Below are 23,006 nucleotides of genomic sequence, written 5' to 3'. Positions count from 1 at the left end.
CATTTTAAAATTGAAATGTCTATATTTTAAAATAGGATTTTTTCAGAAATTAAAATTTATTTTTTTAAAAAATTGAAATTTTGAAATTTACTTTTTGAAAAAAATTCAAAATTGAAATTTTGAAATTCACTTTTTTTGAAAAAATTCAAAATTGAAATTTTGAAATTCACTTTTTGAAAAAAAATCAAAATTGAAATTTTGAAATTTAATTTTTTTGAAAAAAATTCAAAATTGAAACGTTGAAATTTACTTTTTCAAAAAAATTCAAAATTGAAAATTTAAAATTTTAATTTTTTGAAAAAATTCAAAATTGAAACGTTGAAATTTACTTTTTCAAAAAAATTCAAAATTGAAAATTTAAAATTTTAATTTTTTGAAAAAAATTCAAAATTCAAATTTTGAAATTTACTTTTTTGAAAAAATTTCAAAATTGAAACGTTGAAATTTACTTTTTCAAAAAAATTCAAAATTGAAATTTTGAAATTTTAATTTTTTGAAAAAAAAATCAAAATTGAAATTTTGAAATTTACTTTTTGAAAAAAAATTCAAAATTGAAATTTTGAAATTTTAATTTTTTGAAAAAATTCAAAATTGAAATTTTAATTTTTTGAAAAAAAATTAAAATTGAAAATTGAAATTTATTTTTTTTTAAATTTTTTTTCCTTCTACTCCTTTTTTTTGTCCCGGAGAAGAAAAGGGGCTCGGGGGGGAGGTCATGTCTCTGGATGCAAGGCTCGGCCTTCGAAAGAGAGAAGCGAAGAAACGGAGAGAGCGAACGACAGACGGACGGACGGACGGAAAGAGGGGGCGATGGAGCCTAAGAGGAGGAGGGGGCGATGGGTCCTTCAGTGCTTGGCGATGTCTCCTTTCTTGAGGATGATCTGCCGCTGCCAAGGGGCCAACTTGCTCTCGTCGTAGCCAAGAGTCCTGAGCTTCTCCGACTGCGCCTTCTCCTTCGCCTCCTCTTCGCGACGCAGCTTCTCCTGCTCCTGGCTGTGGGGAAGCGGAAGGAGGGAGAGATGTAGTTCGCCAAGGCCTCCCCTGCCTCCTCCTACACTCACCCCACAAGGTTGAGCCTTGGGAAACTACATCTCCCAACATAACAGCCACTGCACTTCCTTGCATTCCTCCCATAGGGTCGAGACAAAGGGTATTGGGAAACATAAGGCATTCGTTCCACAGAGTCGAGGCTAAGGGTCTTTGGAAACTACATCTCCCAATACTGCAGAGACTGTACCTACAGTGTCAAGGCTAAGGGGTCTTGGGAAATTACATCTTCCAACATCGCCCCACAGGGTTGATGCTAAGGGCCTTGGGAAACTACATCTCTCAACGTAACAGACACTGCACTTCTTGCATTCCTCCCACAGGGTCGAGACTAAGGGTATTGGGAAACTACATCTCCCAACGTAACAGCCACTGCACTTCCTTGCATTCCTCCCACAGGGTCGAGACTAAGGGTATTGGGAAACTACATCTCCCAACATAAAGCATTCATTCCACAGAGTCGAGGCTAAGGGTCTTCGGAAACTACATCTCCCAACGTAACAGCCACTGCACTTCCTTGCATTCCTTCCACAGGGTATTGGGAAACTACATCTCCCAACATAAAGCATTCGTTCCACTAAGGGGCTTTGGAAACTGCATCTCCCAGTACTGCAGAGACTGTATCTACAGTGTCAAGGCTAAGGGGCCTTGGGAAACTACATCTTCCAACATCGCCCCACAGGGTCGATGCTAAGGGCCTTGGGAAACTACATCTCCCAACGTAACAGCCACTGCACTTCCTTGCATTCCTCCCACAGGGTCGAGACTAAGGGTATTGGGAAACTACATCTCCCAACATAAAGCATTCGCTCCACTAAGGGTCTTTGGAAACTACATCTCCCAGTACTGAAGAGAATGTATCTACAGTGTCAAGGCTAAGGGGTCTTGGGAAACTACATCTTCCAACATTGAGCCACGGGACTTCCTTGCATTCCTTCCACAGGGTTGAGACTAAGGGTATTGGGAAACTACATCTCCCAACATAAAGCATTCGTTCCACTAAGGGTCTTTGGAAACTGCATCTCCCAGTACTGAAGAGAATGCATCTACTGTGTCAAGGCTAAGGGGCCTTGGGAAACTACATCTCCCAACACAACAGCCACTGCACTTCCTTGCATTCCTCCCACAGGGTATTGGGAAACTACATCTCCCAACATAAAGCATTCGTTCCACTAAGGGTCTTTGGAAACTGCATCTCCCAGTACTGAAGAGACTGTATCTACAGTGTCAAGGCTAAGGGGCCTTGGAAAACTACATCTTCCAACATTGAGCCACGGGACTTCCTTGCATTCCTTCCACAGGGTTGAGACTAAGGGTATTGGGAAACTACATCTCCCAGCATAAAGTATTCCTGCATTCACCCCACAAGGTTGAGGCTAAGAGCCTTGGGAAACTACATCTCCCAACATAAAGCATTCATTCCACAGAGTCGAGGCTAAGGGTCTTCAGAAACTACATCTCCCAACATAACAGCCACTGCACTTCCTTGCATTCCTTCCACAGGGTATTGGGAAACTACATCTCCCAACATAAAGCATTCGTTCCACTAAGGGGCTTTGGAAACTGCATCTCCCAGTACTGAAGAGACTGTATCTACAGTGTCAAGGCTAAGGGGCCTTGGAAACTACATCTTCCAACATTGAGCCACGGTACTTCCTTGCATTCCTTCCACAGGGTCGAGACTAAGGGTATTGGGAAACTACATCTCCCAACATAAAGTATTCGTTCCACTAAGGGTCTTTGGAAACTACATCTCCCAATACTGCAGAGACTGTATCTACAGTGTCAAGGCTAAGGGGCCTTGGGAAACTACATCTCCCAACGTAACAGCCACTGCACTTCCTTGCATTCCTCCCACAGGGTCGAGACTAAGGGTATTGGGAAACTACATCTCCCAGCATAAAGTATTCCTGCATTCACCCCACAAGGTTGAGGCTAAGAGCCTTGGGAAACTACATCTCCCAACATAAAGCATTCATTCCACAGAGTCGAGGCTAAGGGTCTTCGGAAACTATATCTCCCAACGTAACAGCCACTGCACTTCCTTGCATTCCTCCCACAGGGTATTGGGAAACTACATCTCCCAACATAAAGCATTCGTTCCACTAAGGTTCTTTGGAAACTGCATCTCCCAGTACTGCAGAGACTGTATCTACAGTGTCAAGGCTAAGGGGCCTTGGGAAACTACATCTCCCAACGTAACAGCCACTGCACTTCCTTGCATTCCTCCCACAGGGTCGAGACTAAGGGTATTGGGAAACTACATCTCCCAGCATAAAGTATTCCTGCATTCACCCCACAAGGTTGAGGCTAAGAGCCTTGGGAAACTACATCTCCCAACATAACGCATTCATTCCACAGAGTCGAGGCTAAGGGTCTTTGGAAACTACATCTCCCAACATAACAGCCACTGCACTTCCTTGCATTCCTTCCACAGGGTTGAGACTAAGGGTATTGGGAAACTACATCTCCCAGCATAAAGTATTCCTGCATTCACCCCACAAGGTTGAGGCTAAGAGCCTTGGGAAACTACATCTCCCAACATAACGCATTCATTCCACAGAGTCGAGGCTAAGGGTCTTCGGAAACTACATCTCCCAACATAACGCATTCATTCCACAGAGTCGAGGCTAAGGGTCTTCGGAAACTACATCTCCCAACATAACAGCCACTGCACTTCCTTGCATTCCTTCCACAGGGTATTGGGAAACTACATCTCCCAACATAAAGCATTCGTTCCACTAAGGGTCTTTGGAAACTACATCTCCTAGTACTGCAGAGACTGTATCTACAGTGTTAAAGCTAAGGGGCCTTGGGAAACTACATCTCCCAACATAACAGCCACTGCACTTCCTTGCATTCCTTCCACAGGGTTGAGACTAAGGGTATTGGGAAACTACATCTCCCAGCATAAAGTATTCCTGCATTCACCCCACAAGGTTGAGGCTAAGAGCCTTGGGAAACTACATCTCCCAACATAACGCATTCATTCCACAGAGTCGAGGCTAAGGGTCTTTGGAAACTACATCTCCCAACATAACAGCCACTGCACTTCCTTGCATTCCTTCCACAGGGTTGAGACTAAGGGTATTGGGAAACTACATCTCCCAGCATAAAGTATTCCTGCATTCACCCCACAAGGTTGAGGCTAAGAGCCTTGGGAAACTACATCTCCCAACATAACGCATTCATTCCACAGAGTCGAGGCTAAGGGTCTTCGGAAACTACATCTCCCAACATAACGCATTCATTCCACAGAGTCGAGGCTAAGGGTCTTCGGAAACTACATCTCCCAACATAACAGCCACTGCACTTCCTTGCATTCCTCCCACAGGGTATTGGGAAACTACATCTCCCAACATAAAGCATTCGTTCCACTAAGGGTCTTTGGAAACTACATCTCCTAGTACTGCAGAGACTGTATCTACAGTGTTAAAGCTAAGGGGCCTTGGGAAACTACATCTCCCAACATAACAGCCACTGCACTTCCTTGCATTCCTTCCACAGGGTTGAGACTAAGGGTATTGGGAAACTACATCTCCCAGCATAAAGTATTCCTGCATTCACCCCACAAGGTTGAGGCTAAGAGCCTTGGGAAACTACATCTCCCAACATAACGCATTCATTCCACAGAGTCGAGGCTAAGGGTCTTTGGAAACTACATCTCCCAACATAACAGCCACTGCACTTCCTTGCATTCCTTCCACAGGGTTGAGACTAAGGGTATTGGGAAACTACATCTCCCAGCATAAAGTATTCCTGCATTCACCCCACAAGGTTGAGGCTAAGAGCCTTGGGAAACTACATCTCCCAACATAACGCATTCATTCCACAGAGTCGAGGCTAAGGGTCTTCGGAAACTACATCTCCCAACATAACGCATTCATTCCACAGAGTCGAGGCTAAGGGTCTTCGGAAACTACATCTCCCAACATAACAGCCACTGCACTTCCTTGCATTCCTTCCACAGGGTATTGGGAAACTACATCTCCCAACATAAAGCATTCGTTCCACTAAGGGTCTTTGGAAACTACATCTCCTAGTACTGCAGAGACTGTATCTACAGTGTTAAAGCTAAGGGGCCTTGGGAAACTACATCTCCCAACATAACAGCCACTGCACTTCCTTGCATTCCTTCCACAGGGTTGAGACTAAGGGTATTGGGAAACTACATCTCCCAGCATAAAGTATTCCTGCATTCACCCCACAAGGTTGAGGCTAAGAGCCTTGGGAAACTACATCTCCCAACATAACGCATTCATTCCACAGAGTCGAGGCTAAGGGTCTTTGGAAACTACATCTCCCAACATAACAGCCACTGCACTTCCTTGCATTCCTTCCACAGGGTTGAGACTAAGGGTATTGGGAAACTACATCTCCCAGCATAAAGTATTCCTGCATTCACCCCACAAGGTTGAGGCTAAGAGCCTTGGGAAACTACATCTCCCAACATAACGCATTCATTCCACAGAGTCGAGGCTAAGGGTCTTCGGAAACTACATCTCCCAACATAACGCATTCATTCCACAGAGTCGAGGCTAAGGGTCTTCGGAAACTACATCTCCCAACATAACAGCCACTGCACTTCCTTGCATTCCTCCCACAGGGTATTGGGAAACTACATCTCCCAACATAAAGCATTCGTTCCACTAAGGGTCTTTGGAAACTACATCTCCTAGTACTGCAGAGACTGTATCTACAGTGTTAAAGCTAAGGGGCCTTGGGAAACTACATCTCCCAACATAACAGCCACTGCACTTCCTTGCATTCCTTCCACAGGGTTGAGACTAAGGGTATTGGGAAACTACATCTCCCAGCATAAAGTATTCCTGCATTCACCCCACAAGGTTGAGGCTAAGAGCCTTGGGAAACTACATCTCCCAACATAACGCATTCATTCCACAGAGTCGAGGCTAAGGGTCTTCGGAAACTACATCTCCCAACATAACAGCCACTGCACTTCCTTGCATTCCTCCCACAGGGTATTGGGAAACTACATCTCCCAACATAAAGCATTCGTTCCACTAAGGGTCTTTGGAAACTGCATCTCCCAGTACTGAAGAGACTGTATCTACTGTGTCAAGGCTAAGGGGCCTTGGGAAACTACATCTTCCAACATTGAGCCACGGGACTTCCTGCATTCGCCCCACAGGGTCGATGCTAAGGGCCTTGGGAAACTATAACACCTAACATCTCTATGTTGGGAGATAATAATTGATAATAATAATGTAACTGAAAACGATGGTAATATAAAATAATAAATCAATGATAATTATAATAATAATAATGAAATAAATAATATAAAATTATGAGGATAATTATGATGATGATGATAATGATAATATAATAAAATAGAAAATAATAGTAAAAATAATAATCAAAAAATAATGATGATAATAAATAATAATAATAGTAAAATAAAATATAATAATAATGTAAAATAATAAAAATAATAAAACATAATGATGATGGTAATAAAAATAAATAAAAAATAGTAAAATAAAATATAATAATAATGTAAAATGAAAAGAATGATAATATTAATTAATAAATCAATAATATAAATAAGATAATAATATAAAAATGATAATGAGGATAATAATAATATAATAAAATAGAAAATAATAGTAAAAATAATAATCAAACATAATGATGATGGTAATAAAAATAATAGTAAAATAAAATACAATAATAATGTAAAATGAAAACAATGATGATATTTATTAATAAATCAATAATATAAATAAGTTAAATAATTAATATAATAATTAATATAATAATATAAATAAATAATATAAAAATGATGATGATGATGATAATAATATAATAAAATAGAAAATTAATATAATAATATAAATAAATAATATAAAAATGATGATGATGATGATAATAATAATATAATAAAATAGAAAATAAATATAATAATATAAATAAATAATATAAAAATGATGATGATAATAATAATAATAATAATATAATAAAATAGAAAATAATAATAAAAATAATCAAAAAATCAGCAGACTCACCGTTTTTGCTCTCTGCAGAAGACAAGAAAGAAAAAGAAAACAATTACGTTAAGTTGCAAACGTTGTGAAATGAGCTTCCAATAGGAATACTAGGGTTTAGGGGGACCCCAAGAGGCCATCCAGTCCAGCCCCATTCAAGCCAATGGGGAAGTAAGGCTATAGAGTCAAGGTTAACAAGCTGAAAGGGGTCCCCCAAAGGCCACCCAGCCGAACCCCGTTCAGGCCAATGGCCGAAGACGACACCACCCGATCCCTCCCGGCAGACGGCCATCCAAAGCACCTCACCTTTCCTCCTCCATCTTCTTGCGGAGGATCTCTCTCCTCCAGGCCGGCATCGTGGCCAAGCGGGCCTCCTCTTCTCTCTCCTGAAAATAATAATAGTAATAATAATAATAATAATAATTATTATTATTATTATTATATAAAAATAAAAATAACAATTATTATGATAATAATAATAATAAAAATAATAATTAAAAATAAAAATAAAAAATAAAAATAATAAAAAATAAAAATAAGGATTATGATGATGATGATAATAATAATATAAATAATAATAATAATAAAAATAATAAGGATTATGATGATGATAATAATAATATAAATAATAATAAAAATTAAAATAAATAAATAACAATAATATAAAAATAAAAATAACAATTATTATGATAATAATAATAAAAATGATATAAAAATAAAAATAACGATGATGATGATGATAATAAAAATAATAAATAAATTAATTAATTAATAATATAAAAAAATAACAATTACTATGATAATAATAATAATACATAAAAATAAAAATAATAAAATTATTATTAATAATAATAATAATAATAATAATAATAATAATAATAATAATGTTTGTCCGGTCTGTTTACATTTGGAATGGATCGAAAACAGTTCATGATGTTGCTTTTCAACAACATTAAATCTGGCTGTCCGGCCATCTATTGGGAGGGATCGGATGGTGCCTTCCTTCCTGGATTCAAGGGGAATGGACTAGATAGCCTTGGGTGAACCCTTTTATCACTTTCTATCCTTCCTTCTCCAAAAAAAACTACCCATTATCTGTGAGGCTGGATGTCCATCCGTCAGGAGGGATTAGATTGTGACTTTCTTCCTGGCTAAAAAGGGATGGACTGGATGGCCTTTGGGGCTCCCTTCCAACTAGGATTCTGTGTCTCTATTTATAATATTGCATCTCCATTTATAATATTACTATCTATGAGGCTGGCTGGCCATCTGTCGGGAAGGATTAGATTGTGAATTCCTTTCTATTTTCAAGGGGATAGTCTGGATGGCCTTTGGGGCTCCCTTCCAATTCTAGGATTCTATGTCTCTATTTATAATCTTACATCTCCATAAAATGTCTATCTATGAGGCTGGCTGGCCATCTGTCGGGGAGGATTAGATTGTGACTTTCTTCCTGGCTAAAAGGGATGGACTGGATGGCCATCTGTCAGGAGGGATTAGATGGTGTCTTACTGTCTATTTTCAAGGGGGATGGACTGGATGGCCTTTGGGGATCCCCTCTGGCTTTAGGATTCGATGACTTTATAGCCTTCCTTCTCTATAAAACTACTTATATATCTAGGAGGGTGGCTGGCCATCTGTCAGGAGGGATTAGATGGCTGTCTATTTTCAAGGGGGATGGACTGGATGGCCTTTGCGACTCCCTTCCAACTCTATAATCCTACATGTCCAGATGGCCATTCCCACCTCACAAATAGTAGTAGTTTTAATATCTACGAGGCCGGATGGTCATCTGTCGGGAGGGATCGAATGGTGCCTTACTTTCAAGTTTCAAGGGGGGTGGACTGGATGGCCTTTGGGGAATCCCGTGGTGCAAATGGAAGAAAGGGAGCCTTGTGGGTCATCCTCCTCCTCCCCCCAGGTTGTCCTCGGGCGACCCCCTGCGCGGCCGCCATTGTCCAGCGCCAAGCCCTGCGGAGCGGGCCTCTTGGCACGGGGCCCACCAGGCCGGGACTCACAAGAGGTTTAGAGAGGATCAAGGGCCCGAGAGGGTCAGCCCGGGTCAGGAGGGTGGCCGCAGAGGGATCCCGGACGCAGCGGAGGACGGGAAGGGGCCCCCAAAGGACATCAAGAGCACCCCTGGGCAACAGGCGCCCTACGCGGATGTGTACTCTGCGTAGTGCTCTGACCGCCCCTGAAGGATTGGAAGGGACCCCCAAAGGCCATCCAAACTAGCCCCCGTCGGCCGTAAAGGGGTGATTGACATATATAAGCATTAGAAGGGACCCCCAAAGGCCATCCAAACCAGCCCTTGTCAGCCTTAAAGGGACCCCCAAAGGCCATCCAAACCAGTCCTCGAGCACCCCTGGGCAACAGGTGCCCTAAGCGAATGCTTACTTTGCGTAGTGCTCTGACCGCCCCTGAAGGATTGGAAGGGACCCCCAAAGGCCATCCAAACCAGTCCTCGTTGGCCGTAAAGGGGTGATTGACATGTATAAGAATCGGGACCCCCAAAGGCCATCCAAACCAGCCCTCGTCGGCCATAAAGGGACCCCCAAAGGCCATCCAAACCAGTCCTCGACAGCCATAAAGGGGTGATAGACACATATAAGAATTGGGACCCCCAAAGGCCATCTAAACCAACCCTCGTTGGCCATAAAGGGACCCCCAAAGGCCAACCAAACCAGCCCTCGTCCGCCATAAAGGGGTGATAGACATATATAAGCATTGGAAGGGACCCCCAAAGGCCATCCAAACTAGCCCTCGTCGGCCGTAAAGGGGTGAGAGACATATATAAGAATTGGGACCCCCAAAGGCCATCCAAACCAGGCCTCGTCGGTCATAAAGGGACCCCCAAAGGCCATCCAAACCAGCCCTCGTCGGCTGTAAAGGGACCCCCAAAGGCCATCCAAACCAGGCCTCGTCGGTCGTAAAGGGACCCCCAAAGGCCATCCAAACTAGCCCTCGTCGGCCGTAAAGGGGCGATAAGACATATATAAGAATCGGGACCCCCAAAGGCCATCCAAACCAGTACTCGTCAGCCATAAAGGGGTGATTGACATGTATAAGAATCGGGAACCCCAAAAGCCATCCAAACCAGCCATCAAGAGCACCCCTGGGCAACATGCGCTATACGCGAATGCTTACTCTGCGTAGTGCTCTGATCGCCCCTGAAGGATTGGAAGGGACCCCCAAAGGCCATCCAAACCAGCCCTCGTCGGCCGTAAAGGGACCCCCAAAGGCTATCCAAACCAGCCCTCGTTGGCCATAAAGGGACCCCCAAAGGCCATCCAAACCAGCCCTCGTCGGCCGTAAAGGGGTGATAGACATGTATAAGGATTGCAGGGCCGGCCCTGGGGGGGGGGTGTATTTTGGCACACCCCCCCCAAACCAATCAATGAAAAAATATATAAGGGGCATGGACAACCACCACTGTGCAAGCAGGTCTGGGGCATTTAATTAGACGCCACAAGAGCACCCCTAGGCAACAGACGCTCTACGCGAATGCTTACTTTGCGTAGTGCTCTGACCGCCCCTGAAGGATTGGAAGGGACCCCCAAAGGCCATCCAAACCGGCCCTCATCGGCCGTAAAGAGGTGATTGACATATATAAGAATTGAGGAGGATGAACCACGGATGATGGGACTTGCAGTAACTTCACTCACATTTTGAGTTAACCTCATCCAATGACTGATCAAGACCAAACTTGGCACACAGAGCCCCCATGACCCACTCTACATCCTGCTGCAGTTTGAAGGAGGATGGACTTTGGATGATGGGACTTGCAGTACCGTCACTCACTTACTGAAACCACTGCCACCCTCATCCAATGACTGATCAAGACCAAACTTGGCACACAGAGCCCCCATGACCCACTCTACATCCTGGTGCACTTTCGAGGAGGACAGACCATGGATGATGGGACTTCAAGTACCTCCACTCCCTTCCCAAGATTTCTGCAACCCTCATCTAATGACCAATCTAGACCAAACTTGGCACACAGAGCCCCATTACACACTCTCCATCCTGGTGTAGTTTGAAGGAGGATGGACCATAGATGGGACTCGCAGTACCTTCACTAACTTCCTGAGAGCACTGCGAGCCATATAAATAACTAATAAAGACCAACCTTGATACACAATTCCTTTCTCAAATAACTCGGGCAGTGCCGGGTCCCCAAGCTAGTCTATATCTATCTATACATATAATAAAAGTCAAAGTTTGTATGCGGAGGACAAAAGTATGGCGGTGTGACGGTGTATGTGCCAGCGTTCTGATTGGCCAGCCTGAAAGTTCCAAGATTCTGATTGGCTGCCGCTGTTGTGCTATTTGCATATGGTCTCCGATTGGCCAGCTTTACAGGAGCCCCTGGTGGAGAAAAGGGTTTATGACAGAAACGGAGACATGACAGAAGGAAATTTGCATATGGTCTCTGATTGGCCCACCGCAATTCCAAGATTCCAAGATGACAAAGAGAGGAAAGGAAAAGGCCAGAGGGGGCGGAGTCAGGAAATGACCAATACAGACTAAACTTGGCACACAAAGCCCCCATGATGCACTCGACATCCTATTGCAGTTTGGAGGAGGATGAACCATGGATGATGGGACATGTAGTACCATCACTCACATTCTGAGACCGCTGTTAACCTCATCCAATGACTGATCAGGACCAAACTTGGCACATAGACCTCTCATGACCCACTTTACGTCCTGGTGTGGTTTGGCCGGGGATGGGCCATGGATTATGGGACTTGCAGTACCTTTGCTCAATTCTTGAGACCACTGCAACCCTCATCCTATTACCGACAAAGACTAAACTTGGCATACTGAGTCTCCATGGCGCACTCTACATCCTGGTGCAGTTTGGAGGAGGATGCACCATGGACGATGGGACTTGCAATACCTGCACTCCCTTCCTAAAACCATTACAACTGGACTTCAAGTACTTCCACTCCCCAAGAATGCTGCAAAACCCATCTAATGACCAATCAAGACCAAACTTGGCACACAGAGCCCTCATGACCCACTCTATATCCTGCTGCTGTTTGGAGGAGGGTGGACCATGGATGATGGGACTTCAAGTACCTTCACTCACTTCCTGAAAACAATGCAGCCGTTATCCAATGACCAATAAAGACCAAACTTGGCATACAGAACCACCATTACCCAATTTCTCTAATAACCTGGGTAGCGCCGGGTCCCCAAGCTAGTAATGTAATAAAATATGAAAAAATATGATAATACAATAATAATAATAATAATAATAATAATAAGGTAATAATAATATGTGAAGAAAATATGATACTAAAATATGATAATACAAATAGTATTAGGATTATAATAATGTAATACAATACGATGATAAGATGGAATAATAACAATGTAATAAATATGATAATATAATAATAATAGTAATAATATGGTAATAATAATGGTAATAATAATCATAATATGGTAATAATATGGTAAGAAAATACGAAATGATAATACAAATAGTAATACAATTATAATAATGTAATAAAATATGATAATAAAAATATGATAATACAATAATAATAATAATAATAAGGTAATAATAATAATGATAATAATACAATAATTATAATAATAGTACTATGCTAATAATAATGATAATAATACAATAATAATAATAATAAGGTAATAATAATGATAATAATATGTGAAGAAAATAAGATAATAAAATATGATAATACAAATAGTATTAGGGTTATAATAATGTAATGCAATACGATGATAAGATGGAATAATAACAATGTAATAAAATACAATATTTATTTCTTTATATTATAATAATAATGCTGAAAATAATACAATAATGATAATAATCCCATTCCTTTGGTGCAATAGGCACACTTTTATTGAGCATCAGAGAAAAACACAAAAAGCAACAACTTGAACAACTCCTTTTCCTACAATGAATAATAATAAAAAAATAATAATCTATTATTGCACTAATAACGACAACCACGGCAGTTCAATAATATTTTGCAAAATTTCCCCCCAAAACGTCATTAATACCCAATCACACACAAACCCAGAAATCTATGGAAACACCTTAAATTATTCTATTTATTATCTATTCTTAAGCGGGAAGTGGATTCAGGGCAGGATGGAGGGTGAGTCCTGGCCCCCCAACAACGAAAAAAATACATTTTTGTGTCCGGTTGCAGTTAAGGAATCCATTGAGATGGTTAACACGGGTCACCCAGCTCCAGGGATTTATAGTTCCCACTGACCTCAATGCCACTGGGTTATACAAGAGAGTTATAAAAGCATGTTCGCGATTATCATAAGGAATGATCCCCCCACAGTGGGGTCTTTTGTTCCTTCCGAAATCTGCAAAGCGCTTTAGGGTCCTGATCGCCTTTCGGGGCAAAAAAGGTTATATAAACGGACGTGCGCAGGACCGGATCCAAAGGCTCGCGGTGCACAGAAGGCCGTGTTCCGTTTCCCAGATAGGGTTAGGTTTGGAGATAGAGTTAGATTGGAGATAGAGTTAGACTGGGGTTAGAGTTAGATTGGGTTTGGATTGGAGATAGAGTTAGATTGGGATTGGATTGGAGATAGAGTTAGATTGGGGTTGGACTGGAGATAAGGTTAGATTGGGGTTGGACTGGAGATAGGGTTAGATTGGGGTTGGATTGGAGATAGAGTTAGATTGGAGCTAGATTGGAGACAGAGTTAGTCGGGGGTTGGATTGGAGATAGACTGGAGCTAGATTGGAGATAGACTGGGGTTGGATTGGAGATAGAGTTAGATTGGGGTTGGATTGGAGAAAAAGTTAGATTGGGGTTGGATTGGAGATAGAGTTAGATTGGGGTTGGACTGGAGATAGAGTTAGACTGGGGTTGGATTGGAGATAGAGTTAGACTGGGGTTGGATTGGAGATAGAGTTAGACTGGGGTTGGACTGGAGATAGAGTTAGATTGGGGTTGGACTGGAGATAGAGTTAGACTGGGGTTGGACTGGAGATAGAGTTAGATTGGGGTTGGACTGGAGATAGAGTTAGACTGGGGTTGGATTGGAGATAGATTGGAGACAGAGTTAGTCTGGGGTTGGATTGGAGATAGATTGGAGATAGAGTTAAATTTGGGTTGGATTGGAGATAGATTGGGGTTGGATCGGAGATAGAGTTAGACTGGAGCTAGATTGGAGATAGAGTTAGATTGGGGTTGGATTGGAGATAGAGTTAGACTGGGTTTGGATTGGAGATAGAGTTAGATTGGAGATAGAGTTAGACGGGTTGGATTGGAGATAAAGTTAGAGTGAGGTTGGATTGGAGATAGAGTTAGATTGGGGTTGGATTGGAGATAGAGTTAGACTGGGGTTAGACTGGGGCTAGATTGGAGATAGACTGGGGTTGGACTGGGGATAATAGTTAGACTGGAGCTAGATTGGAGCTAAAGTTAGATTGGGGTTGGACTGGAGATAGAATTACACTGGGGTTGGATTGGAGATAGAGTTTGAGGTTAGATGGGAGATAGAGTGAGATTGGGATTAGAGTTAGATAGGGGTTAGATTGGAGGCAGAGTTAGATTGGTGTAACTCTATGGAGTTACACTGGGATTGGACGAGATAGATTCGGGTTAGACGAGACAGAGTCAGATTGGGATTGGATTAGAGATAGACTGGGGTTGGATTGGAGATAGAGTCAGACTGGGGTTGGATTGGAGATAGAGTTAGATTGGTGATAGACTGGGGTTGGATTGGAGATAGACTGGGATTGAATTGGAGATAGTCAGACTGGGGTTGGATTGGAGATAGAGTTAGATTGGTGATAGACTGGGGCTAGATTAGAGATAGAGTTAGACTGGGGTTGGACTGGAGATAGAGTTACTGGGGTTGGATTAGAGATAGAGTTTGAGGTTAGATTGGAGATAGAGTGAGATTGGGATTAAAGTTAGATAGGGGTTAGATTGGAGGCAGAGTTAGATTGGATTTAGAGTCAGATTGGAGTTGGATTGGAGATAGAGTTAGATTGGAGTTAGATTGGTCATAGAGTTACACTGGGGTTGGACTGGAGATAGATCCGGGTTAGATTGAAGATAGAGTTAGATTGGGATTGGAGATAAAGTGAGCTTGGGGTTAGATAGGAGACAGAATTAGATTGGGGTTAGAGTTAGATTGGAGAAAAGAGAGACTGGAGATAGAGCTAGATTGGAGATAACAGTTAGACTGATCTTAGAGTGGAGATAGAGTTAGTTTTGGAGTTAGGGTTATATTAGAGTTAGAGTGAGGTTTGGAGAGGGGTGGAGTTAGATTAGAGATAGACTGGGGTTAGAGTTATATTGGGTCTGGATTGGAGATAGAGTTAGATTGGAGTTAGATTGGTCATAGAGTTAGACAGGGATTGGATTGGAGATAAAGTTAGATTGGGGTTGGATTGGAGATAGAGTTAGACTAGGGCTAAATTGGAGACAGAGTTAGATGGGGTTGGACTGGAGATAGAGTTACACTGGGGTTGGATTGGAGATAGAGTTTGAGGTTAGATTGGAGATAGAGTGAGATTGGGTTTAGAGTTAGATTGCAGTTAGATTGAAGAGACTAGGATTAGAGTCAGATTGGGGTTGGACTGAAGATAGAGAGATTGGGGTTGGATTGGAGACAGAATTAGACTGGGGTTGGATTGGAGATTAGATTGGAGATAGAGTTAGACTGGGGTTGGATTGGAGATATTGATTGGGGTTGGACTGGAGATAGAGTGAGATTGGGGTTAGAGTTAGTTTGGAGATAGAGTTAGATTGCAGTTAGATTGAAGATACGTTGGGATTAGAGTCAGATTGGGGTTGAAGTGGAGATAGAGTTAGATTGTGGTTAGATTGGAGATAGAGTTAGATTGGGGTTACAGTTATAGTAGGGTTAGAGTTAGATTGGAGATAGAGTTAGTTTTAGAGTTAGGATTAAAGAGTTATATTAGAGTTAGGGTTAGGTTTGGAGAGGGTTAGTTAGATTGGAGTTAAGAGTTAGATTGCAGGTTGTTAGACTGGGGATAGAGTTAGATTGGAGACATACTTATATTGGAGATAGGGTTACTTTGGGGTTAGACTAGAGACAGAATTACATTAGGGTTAGAGTTAGATTGCTGATAGTGTTAGATGGGGTTAGAGTTAGATTAGAGATACAGTTAGTTTGGGATTAGAGTTAGATGGGAGACAGAATTAGATTGGGGTTAGAGTTAGATGGAAGAGAATTCGATTGGAGATAGAGCTAGATTGGAGTTAGAACTACAGTTAGATTAGGGTTAGATTGGAGATAGAGTTAGGTTTAGAGTGAGATATGGGTTAGGTTTAGTTAGAGAATTAGATATGGATAAGAGTTAGATACAAGTTAGATTAGCGTTAGATCGCAGATAGAGTTTGGTTAGAGATAGATTTACATTGGAGATAGAGTGAGCTTGGAGTTAGAGTTAGATAGGAGACAGAATTAGATTGGGGTTAGAGTTAGATGGAAGAGAATTAGATTGGAGATAGAGCTAGATTGGTGATAAGAGTTAGAGCTAGATTGGGGTTAGAGTTAGACAAGATAGAGTTAAATTGGAGATAGAGTTAGATTGGAGTTAGAACTACAGTTAGATTAGGGTTAGATTGGAGATAGAGTTAGGTTTAGAGTTAGATATGGGTTAGGTTTAGTTAGAGAATTAGATATGGATTAGAGTTAGATACGAGTTAAAGTTAGATTAGTGTTAGATCGCAGATAGAGTTAGATTAGAGATAGATTTACATTGGAGATAAAGTTAGATTGGGGTTGGATTGGAGATAGAGTTAGACTAGGGCTAAATTGGAGACAGAGTTAGATTGGGGTTGGACTGGAGATAGAGTTACACTGGGGTTGGATAGATTTACATTGGAGATAAAGTTAGATTGGGGTTGGATTGGAGATAGAGTTAGACTAGGGCTAAATTGGAGACAGAGTTAGATTGGGGTGAGCTTGGGGTTAGAGTGAGCTTGGGGTTAGAGTTAGATAGGAGACAGAATTAGATTGGGGTTAGAGTTAGATTGGAGGAAAGAGAGACTGGATATAGAGTTAGATTGGGGTTAGTTAGATTGGGGTTAGAATCAGATTGGAGATAGAGTTAGACTGGGGTTATAGTCAGACTGGAGATAGAGTTAAACGAGATAGCGTAAGATTGGAGTTCGACGGAGACAGACTGGAGATAGAGTTAAACTGGGGTTATAGTTAGACTGGAGATAGAGTTAAACGAGATAGCGTAAGATTGGAGTTAGATGGAGACAGAGTTAGACTGGGGTTATAGTTAGACTGGAGATAGAGTTAAACGAGATGGTGTAAGATTGGAGTTAGACGGAGACAGAGTTAGACTGGAGATAGAGTTAGACTGGGCTTATAGTTAGACTGGAGATAGAGTTAAACGAGATAGCGTAAGATTGGAGTTAGACGGAGACAGAGTTAGACTGGAGATAGAGTTAGACTGGGGTTATAGTTTGGAGATAGAGTTAAACAAGATAGCGTAAGATTGGAGTTAGATGGAGACAGAGTTAGACTGGGGTTATAGTTAGACTGGAGATAGAGTTAAACGAGCTAGCATAAGATTGGAGTTAGACGAGATAGAGTTAGACTGGGGTTATAGTTTGGAGATAGAGTTAAACAAGATAGCGTAAGATTGGAGTTAGATGGAGACAGAGTTAGACTGGGGTTATAGTTAGACTGGAGATAGAGTTAAACGAGCTAGCATAAGATTGGAGTTAGACGGAGACAGAGTTAGACGAGATAGAGTTAGACTGGGGTTATAGTTTGACTGGAGATAGAGTTAAACGAGATAGTGTAAGATTGGAGTTAGACGGAGACAGAGTTAGATTGGAGATAGAGTTATTTTTGGTATTAGGATTAGATCAGTTAGAGTTAGATTAGGATTAGATTGGAGATAGGGTTAGCTTTGGAGTTAGAGTTAGATAAGGGTTAGGCTAGAGTTAGATCAGAGTTACGGTTAGATTTTTCATTAGGGTGGGTTACACTGGAGTTAGGGACTGACGCTAGGGCATTGTTTGGGTGTAGGATTTGAGATGAGGGGCTCCATGGAGAAGGGGACAATGTTGCGTAGGGTGTCCCTCCGAAGGGGAAGTCCTGCCACTCTACTTCCGAAGCTGTAGTTGTGGCCGAGGTGGTCCTGAATCCCACCATGCATGGGTCACATGAAGGAGTTGTCCCAGCTGAGCCCCCAATGCCCAGCCGTTCTTGCAGTTGCTTCCTCCAGTGATGGTCTTGGAGGTCCAGCTTTCCTCCAGTGATGGTCTTGAAGGTCCAGCTTTCCTCCAGTGATGGTCTTGAAGGTCCAGCTTTCCTCCAGTGATGGTCTTGGAGGTCCAGCTTTCCTCCAAGGGTGGTCTTGGAGGTCCAGCTTTCCTCCAGTGATGGTCTTGAAGGTCCAGCTTTCCTCCAGTGATGGTCTTGGAGGTCCAGCTTTCCTCCAGTGGTGGTCTTGAAGGTCCAGCTTTCCTCCAGCGATAGTCTTGGAGGTCCAGCTTTCCTCCAAGGGTGGTCTTGGAGGTCCAGCTTTCCTCCAGCGATGGTCTTGGAGGTCCAGCTTTCCTCCAAGGGTGGTCTTGAAGGGCCATCAAGACCACCTCTGGATGCCTCTTGGTGGGACTGCTGAAGGGGGACCTCTCCGTCCACCCCATTCTCAGATGTCAAACATCTCTGCCTCCTTCTCCTTCCAGAAGGAGAAGCTCCGGTCGATGTAGCGGCAGACGTCCTCATTGCAGAACTCCCCAGGCTCTGAAACCAATGGGACCGCAGCTTTTCGGGTTTCCGGGACCTCCTCCTCCTTCTCTCCTTCTTCTTTTTCTTCTTCCTCCTTCTCCTCCTCCTCTTCCTCCTCCTCCTCCTCCGGTGGTGGCGGTCCTTGGACACTGACCAATGTTTGGGAGGATTCCCGCCGCGATATGACGGGACTCGTTTCCGGAGGCTCGTCAGGAGGCTCCTGAGGGAGTTTCTCCCCAAAGAAGTCCATCTTGAGGTCCTCGAAGCCGTCGGCCCAGTCCCGCCTCCCGGCCTCGACCTCCTCGATGACCACTTTGTGGAAGCGCCGGATGAGGTCCCAGCTGTGGCTACCCAGCCGGTCAAACATCTCGTAGCAAAGCAAGTGGCGGAACTTGCGTTCCTGGCGGCTGAGGTTCATCTCCAGAAGCTGGAAGTAGCCCAGCATGAAGAGGTCCAACGTCAGGTCGTCGTAAGCCACCGGCCGGCCACTGCTTTCCAAGTGAGGGAGGAAATGCTCCGGCCAGTAGAGGACGCCGGAACGGCTCAGGCGGCGTATCTGTCGGGTGGGCACCTGGCTGATGATGCTGCGCCAGTGGGTGATGAGCTTGCCCACCACTTGCCGCTGCTTCATGAAGTACAAGAGGCGGTCGTCCTCGCTGGGCTTCTTCCCGTCCTCTGCTTCGACGTCGTCTTCATGGGTCGGCTTCTTCCCGGACTCGTTGAAGGTCCACTTCTTCCAATGCTCAAGGAAGAGGTACACAATGCGCTCCTTGCGCATGTCAATATAGTCCTGGACGCAGCTGAGGTCCGTCTGGACGGGGAGGCTGCGAGTCGAGTGGTCGGGGCTGAAGGAGGCCTCTTCCTCGTCCTCTCCCCCTACAGACCGGACGTCTTCCTCCTCTTGTACTTCTTCTTCCTCGTAGCCTTCTCCTTCCAAAGCCTCCAAGTTGGAGACGTAGTCCTCCTCCAAGATGGGTTCCCTCCCGAGTGTGCCGACGGGCAGCGACAGCTTCCGTTTATACACCCGCGCTTCGGCGTCGTCGTTGTCCAGCTCCTGGGCTCGTAACTGCAGCTCGTAGTTGGCCTTGAGGTTCTTGACCGAGACGCCGCATTGCGAGATCTCCTTCTCCACCTGCAGCCGCCTGCAGCTGAACGACTGCGAGCGAGCAATGCCGGGCAAGCTCTCCTTGACTACCTCCGTAGGTGATGGCACAACCGCCGTTTCTGGAGTGACCATCTCGGCCACGCTGACCGCCTTTCCGCCCAGCGCGGTGAGCAGCACTGCCATGCTCTTGAGCAGAGCCGATATCTTGCTACACCAAGCCGGGAGGTCCTCCTCTTGCCCGCGGAGACTTTTAGGGTTGACGGTGAAGTGCTGCTCCTTGGCCAAAGCGGCCGAGACCGGAAGCAGTTGTTGCAACTGCTGTTCCAGTTGCCCCAGCTCCGTCTCCACCTTCTGGACTTTATGCATGACTTGCAAGTTCTGGATCTGCTTCTCCAAGGAGAGGAAGTCCTCCTCGGTCATCAGCTCCCCGAAGGGACCCAGGATGGCGTTGTGGGCGTGTGAGTAGCGCCAGCCTTCCTGTTGAAGGGCGGAGAGAGACAACAAGAGGAGGAGGAGGAGGAGAAGGCAAAGGTCTCCTTTCAGGATGGGCTTCCTTGGCGGCGGCGCACACGCAAACAGAGAGCCTTACATGTCCCGCACTTGCATGGTGTAATGGTGGCGGAAGGCAAACATCACGTTAAGAGCGGACGCTCGGACGGGTCGTTTTGGAGAAAGAGAACACGGGTGGTAGAGAAAGGAGAGATTTGCACGAAAAAAAAGCACGGCACTCGCAAAAAAATTAAAATAAACGCTGCTGCCAGGCACGTTCACGCATTACACCAGCGGGCGGGCATGTAAGGCATTTAACGCTGCAGTATCTCACTGGTGGCAAACACGGTGGCGTGGCGGGTGTTATTAGTACTCTGATATGCCTTTGGAAACCAGAAACGCTCCCAATTTGGACCCAATGCATCAGGACAAGGGCACCACCACAGTCTTCTCGTCTTCCTCCGTGTCTATCCAGGATGCCGTTGGGCAAATACTGCAGGTTAAATGCATTGCAGTCCACCCCGAGGCAGAGCGGGCAGAGCCATGCCCACGACACCGCAAACACACACATGCAAACTCGTCTTGGTTCTCTCTCCCCACAAAGGAAACACAAAAGCACACACACGCACACACGAAAGAACTCGTAACAAGAAATATAAATGTGGATTTGATATGTGTGGGTATGAATGAAGGAATGAACGAGAGCTGGTCATTTTGGGGACACCATTCTAAAAGGTGAAGGCCTGCAATGACTAACTACCCGCTTGCTGGAACTGTAATTAAAAGTTAAAGAAGTTCGATCAAGGAGAGTCAACATCTGTCCGGGAAACTGAGATGGAGCCAGGATGGAGATGGAAGACGTCTAGCATTAATTTACAGGAATCCCCGGTGGCGCAATGGGTTAAACCCTTGTGCCGGCTGGACTGAACTATAATTAAAAGTTGCTAATGAGAACTGCCAGAGTAAACTGTGATAAGAACTGTGACAGCAATAAATGTTTGCATCTGTTTATTAAATTCAGGAAGTGATTATGTTGAGAAGGAAGTCAACACAAGGCTAACACCAATCAAGGAGAGTCAACATCTGTCCGGGAAACTGAGATGGAGCCAGGATGGAGATGGAAGACGTCTAGCATTAATTTAGAGGAGCCCCCAGTGGTGCAATGGGTTAAACCCTTGTGCCGGCTGGACTGAACTATAATTAAAAGTTGCTAATGAGAACTGCCAGAGTAAACTGTGATAAGAACTGTGACAGCAATAAGAGAAATGTTTGCATCTGTTTATTAAATTCAGGAAGTGATTATGTTGAGAAGGAAGTCAACACAAGGCTAACACCAATCAAGGAGAGTCAACATCTGTCCGGGAAACTGAGATGGAGCCAGGATGGAGATGGAAGACATCTATCTTCCGGGAAACTGAGATGGAGCCAGGATGGAGATGGAAGACGTCTAGCATTAATTTAGAGGAGCCCCCAGTGGTGCAATGGGTTAAACCCTTGTGACGGCTGGACTGAACTATAATTAAAAGTTGCTAATGAGAACTGCCAGAATAAACTGTAATAAGAACTTTGGCAGCGATAAGAGAAATGTTTACATCTGTTTATCAGAGACAATGGTTCCGTTAAGCTAAGGAAATGTTTATGTTGAGAAGGAAGTCAACACAAGGCGAGCACCAATCAAGAAGAGTCAACATCTGTCCGGGAAACTGAGATGGAACCAGGATGGAAGACATCTATCATTAATTTACAGGAGCCCCCAGTAGTGCAATGGGTTAAACCCCTGTACCAGCAGGACTGAAGACCAACAGGTCGGAGGTTCGAATCTGGGGGGGAGAGCGGATGAGCTCCCTCTGTCAGCTCTAGCTCTTCATGCAGGTCCATGAGAGAGTTCCACTGCTGAACAGGTCTCACAGACAGGAAGTTCTTCCTAATATTGAGGTGGAATCTCCTTTTCTCTCAAAGATTAAGGACTACAATGACTAACTACCTGCTTGCTGGAACTATAATTAAAAGTTGCTAATGAGAACTGCCAGAGTCAACTGTGATAAGGGTTCATGAGAGAGTTCCACTGCTGAAAAGGTCTCACAGACAGGAAGTTCTTCCTAATGTTCAGGTGGAATCTCCTTTCCTCTAACAGATAAAGGCCTGTAATGACTAACTACCTTCTTGCTAGAACTGTAATTAAAAGTTGCTAATGAGAACTGCCAGAGTAAACTGTGATAAGGGTTCATGAGAGAGGTTCACTGCTGAACAGGTCTCACAGACAGGAAGTTCTTCCTAATATTAAGGTGGAATCTCCTTTTCTCTAAAAGATAAAGGCCTGCAATGACTAACTACCTGCTTGCTGGAACTGTTATTAAAAGTTGCTAATGAGAACTGCCAGAGTAAACTGATAAGGGTTCATGAGAGAGTTCCACTGCTGAACAGGTCTCAGAGACAGGAAGTTCTTCCTAATGTTCAGATGGAATCTCTTTTCCTCTACAAGATTAAGGCCTGCAATGACTAACTACCTGCTTGCTGGAACTGTAATTAAAAGTTGCTAATGAGAACTGCCAGAGTAAACTGCAATAAACTCCATGTTGGTGGGCTCCAAGGAGGGAGAAAAGGATGTGGTAATACTGGTATGG

At 43.8% G+C, this 23,006-nt stretch overlaps 2 protein-coding genes across 2 annotated transcripts in view; both read right to left on the bottom strand.

Moving 5' to 3' along the window:
* Positions 1–659: 659 nt before the first annotated feature.
* Positions 660–23,006, bottom strand: part of LOC132764677 (espin) — a 147,071-nt gene continuing 124,724 nt past the window's right edge. The window contains exons 12-14 of the mRNA XM_067472846.1: positions 7,359–7,438; positions 7,074–7,085; positions 660–993 (exon numbers count right to left, since the gene is read on the bottom strand). Of these exons, the coding sequence (XP_067328947.1) occupies positions 846–993; positions 7,074–7,085; positions 7,359–7,438 (240 nt within the window). The 3' untranslated portion in view covers positions 660–845. The remainder of the gene's footprint in view (positions 994–7,073; positions 7,086–7,358; positions 7,439–23,006) is intronic.
* LOC137097765 (espin-like protein) lies at positions 17,802–20,392 on the bottom strand. The gene has a single exon (XM_067472847.1). The coding sequence runs from the start codon at positions 20,311–20,313 to the stop codon at positions 18,709–18,711; it is 1,605 nt and encodes a 534-aa protein (XP_067328948.1). The 5' UTR covers positions 20,314–20,392; the 3' UTR covers positions 17,802–18,708.

This window comes from Anolis sagrei, chromosome 13 (genome assembly GCF_037176765.1).
Source record: "Anolis sagrei isolate rAnoSag1 chromosome 13, rAnoSag1.mat, whole genome shotgun sequence".
Taxonomy (NCBI): domain Eukaryota; kingdom Metazoa; phylum Chordata; class Lepidosauria; order Squamata; family Dactyloidae; genus Anolis; species Anolis sagrei.
This window is presented reverse-complemented; position numbering and strand designations above follow the sequence as displayed.

What these genes read in the sequence shown, in the direction of transcription:
- LOC137097765 (XM_067472847.1), bottom strand. Translation starts at nt 20,313, where the DNA reads ATGACCGAGGAGGACTTCCTCTCCTTGGAGAAGCAGATCCAGAACTTG.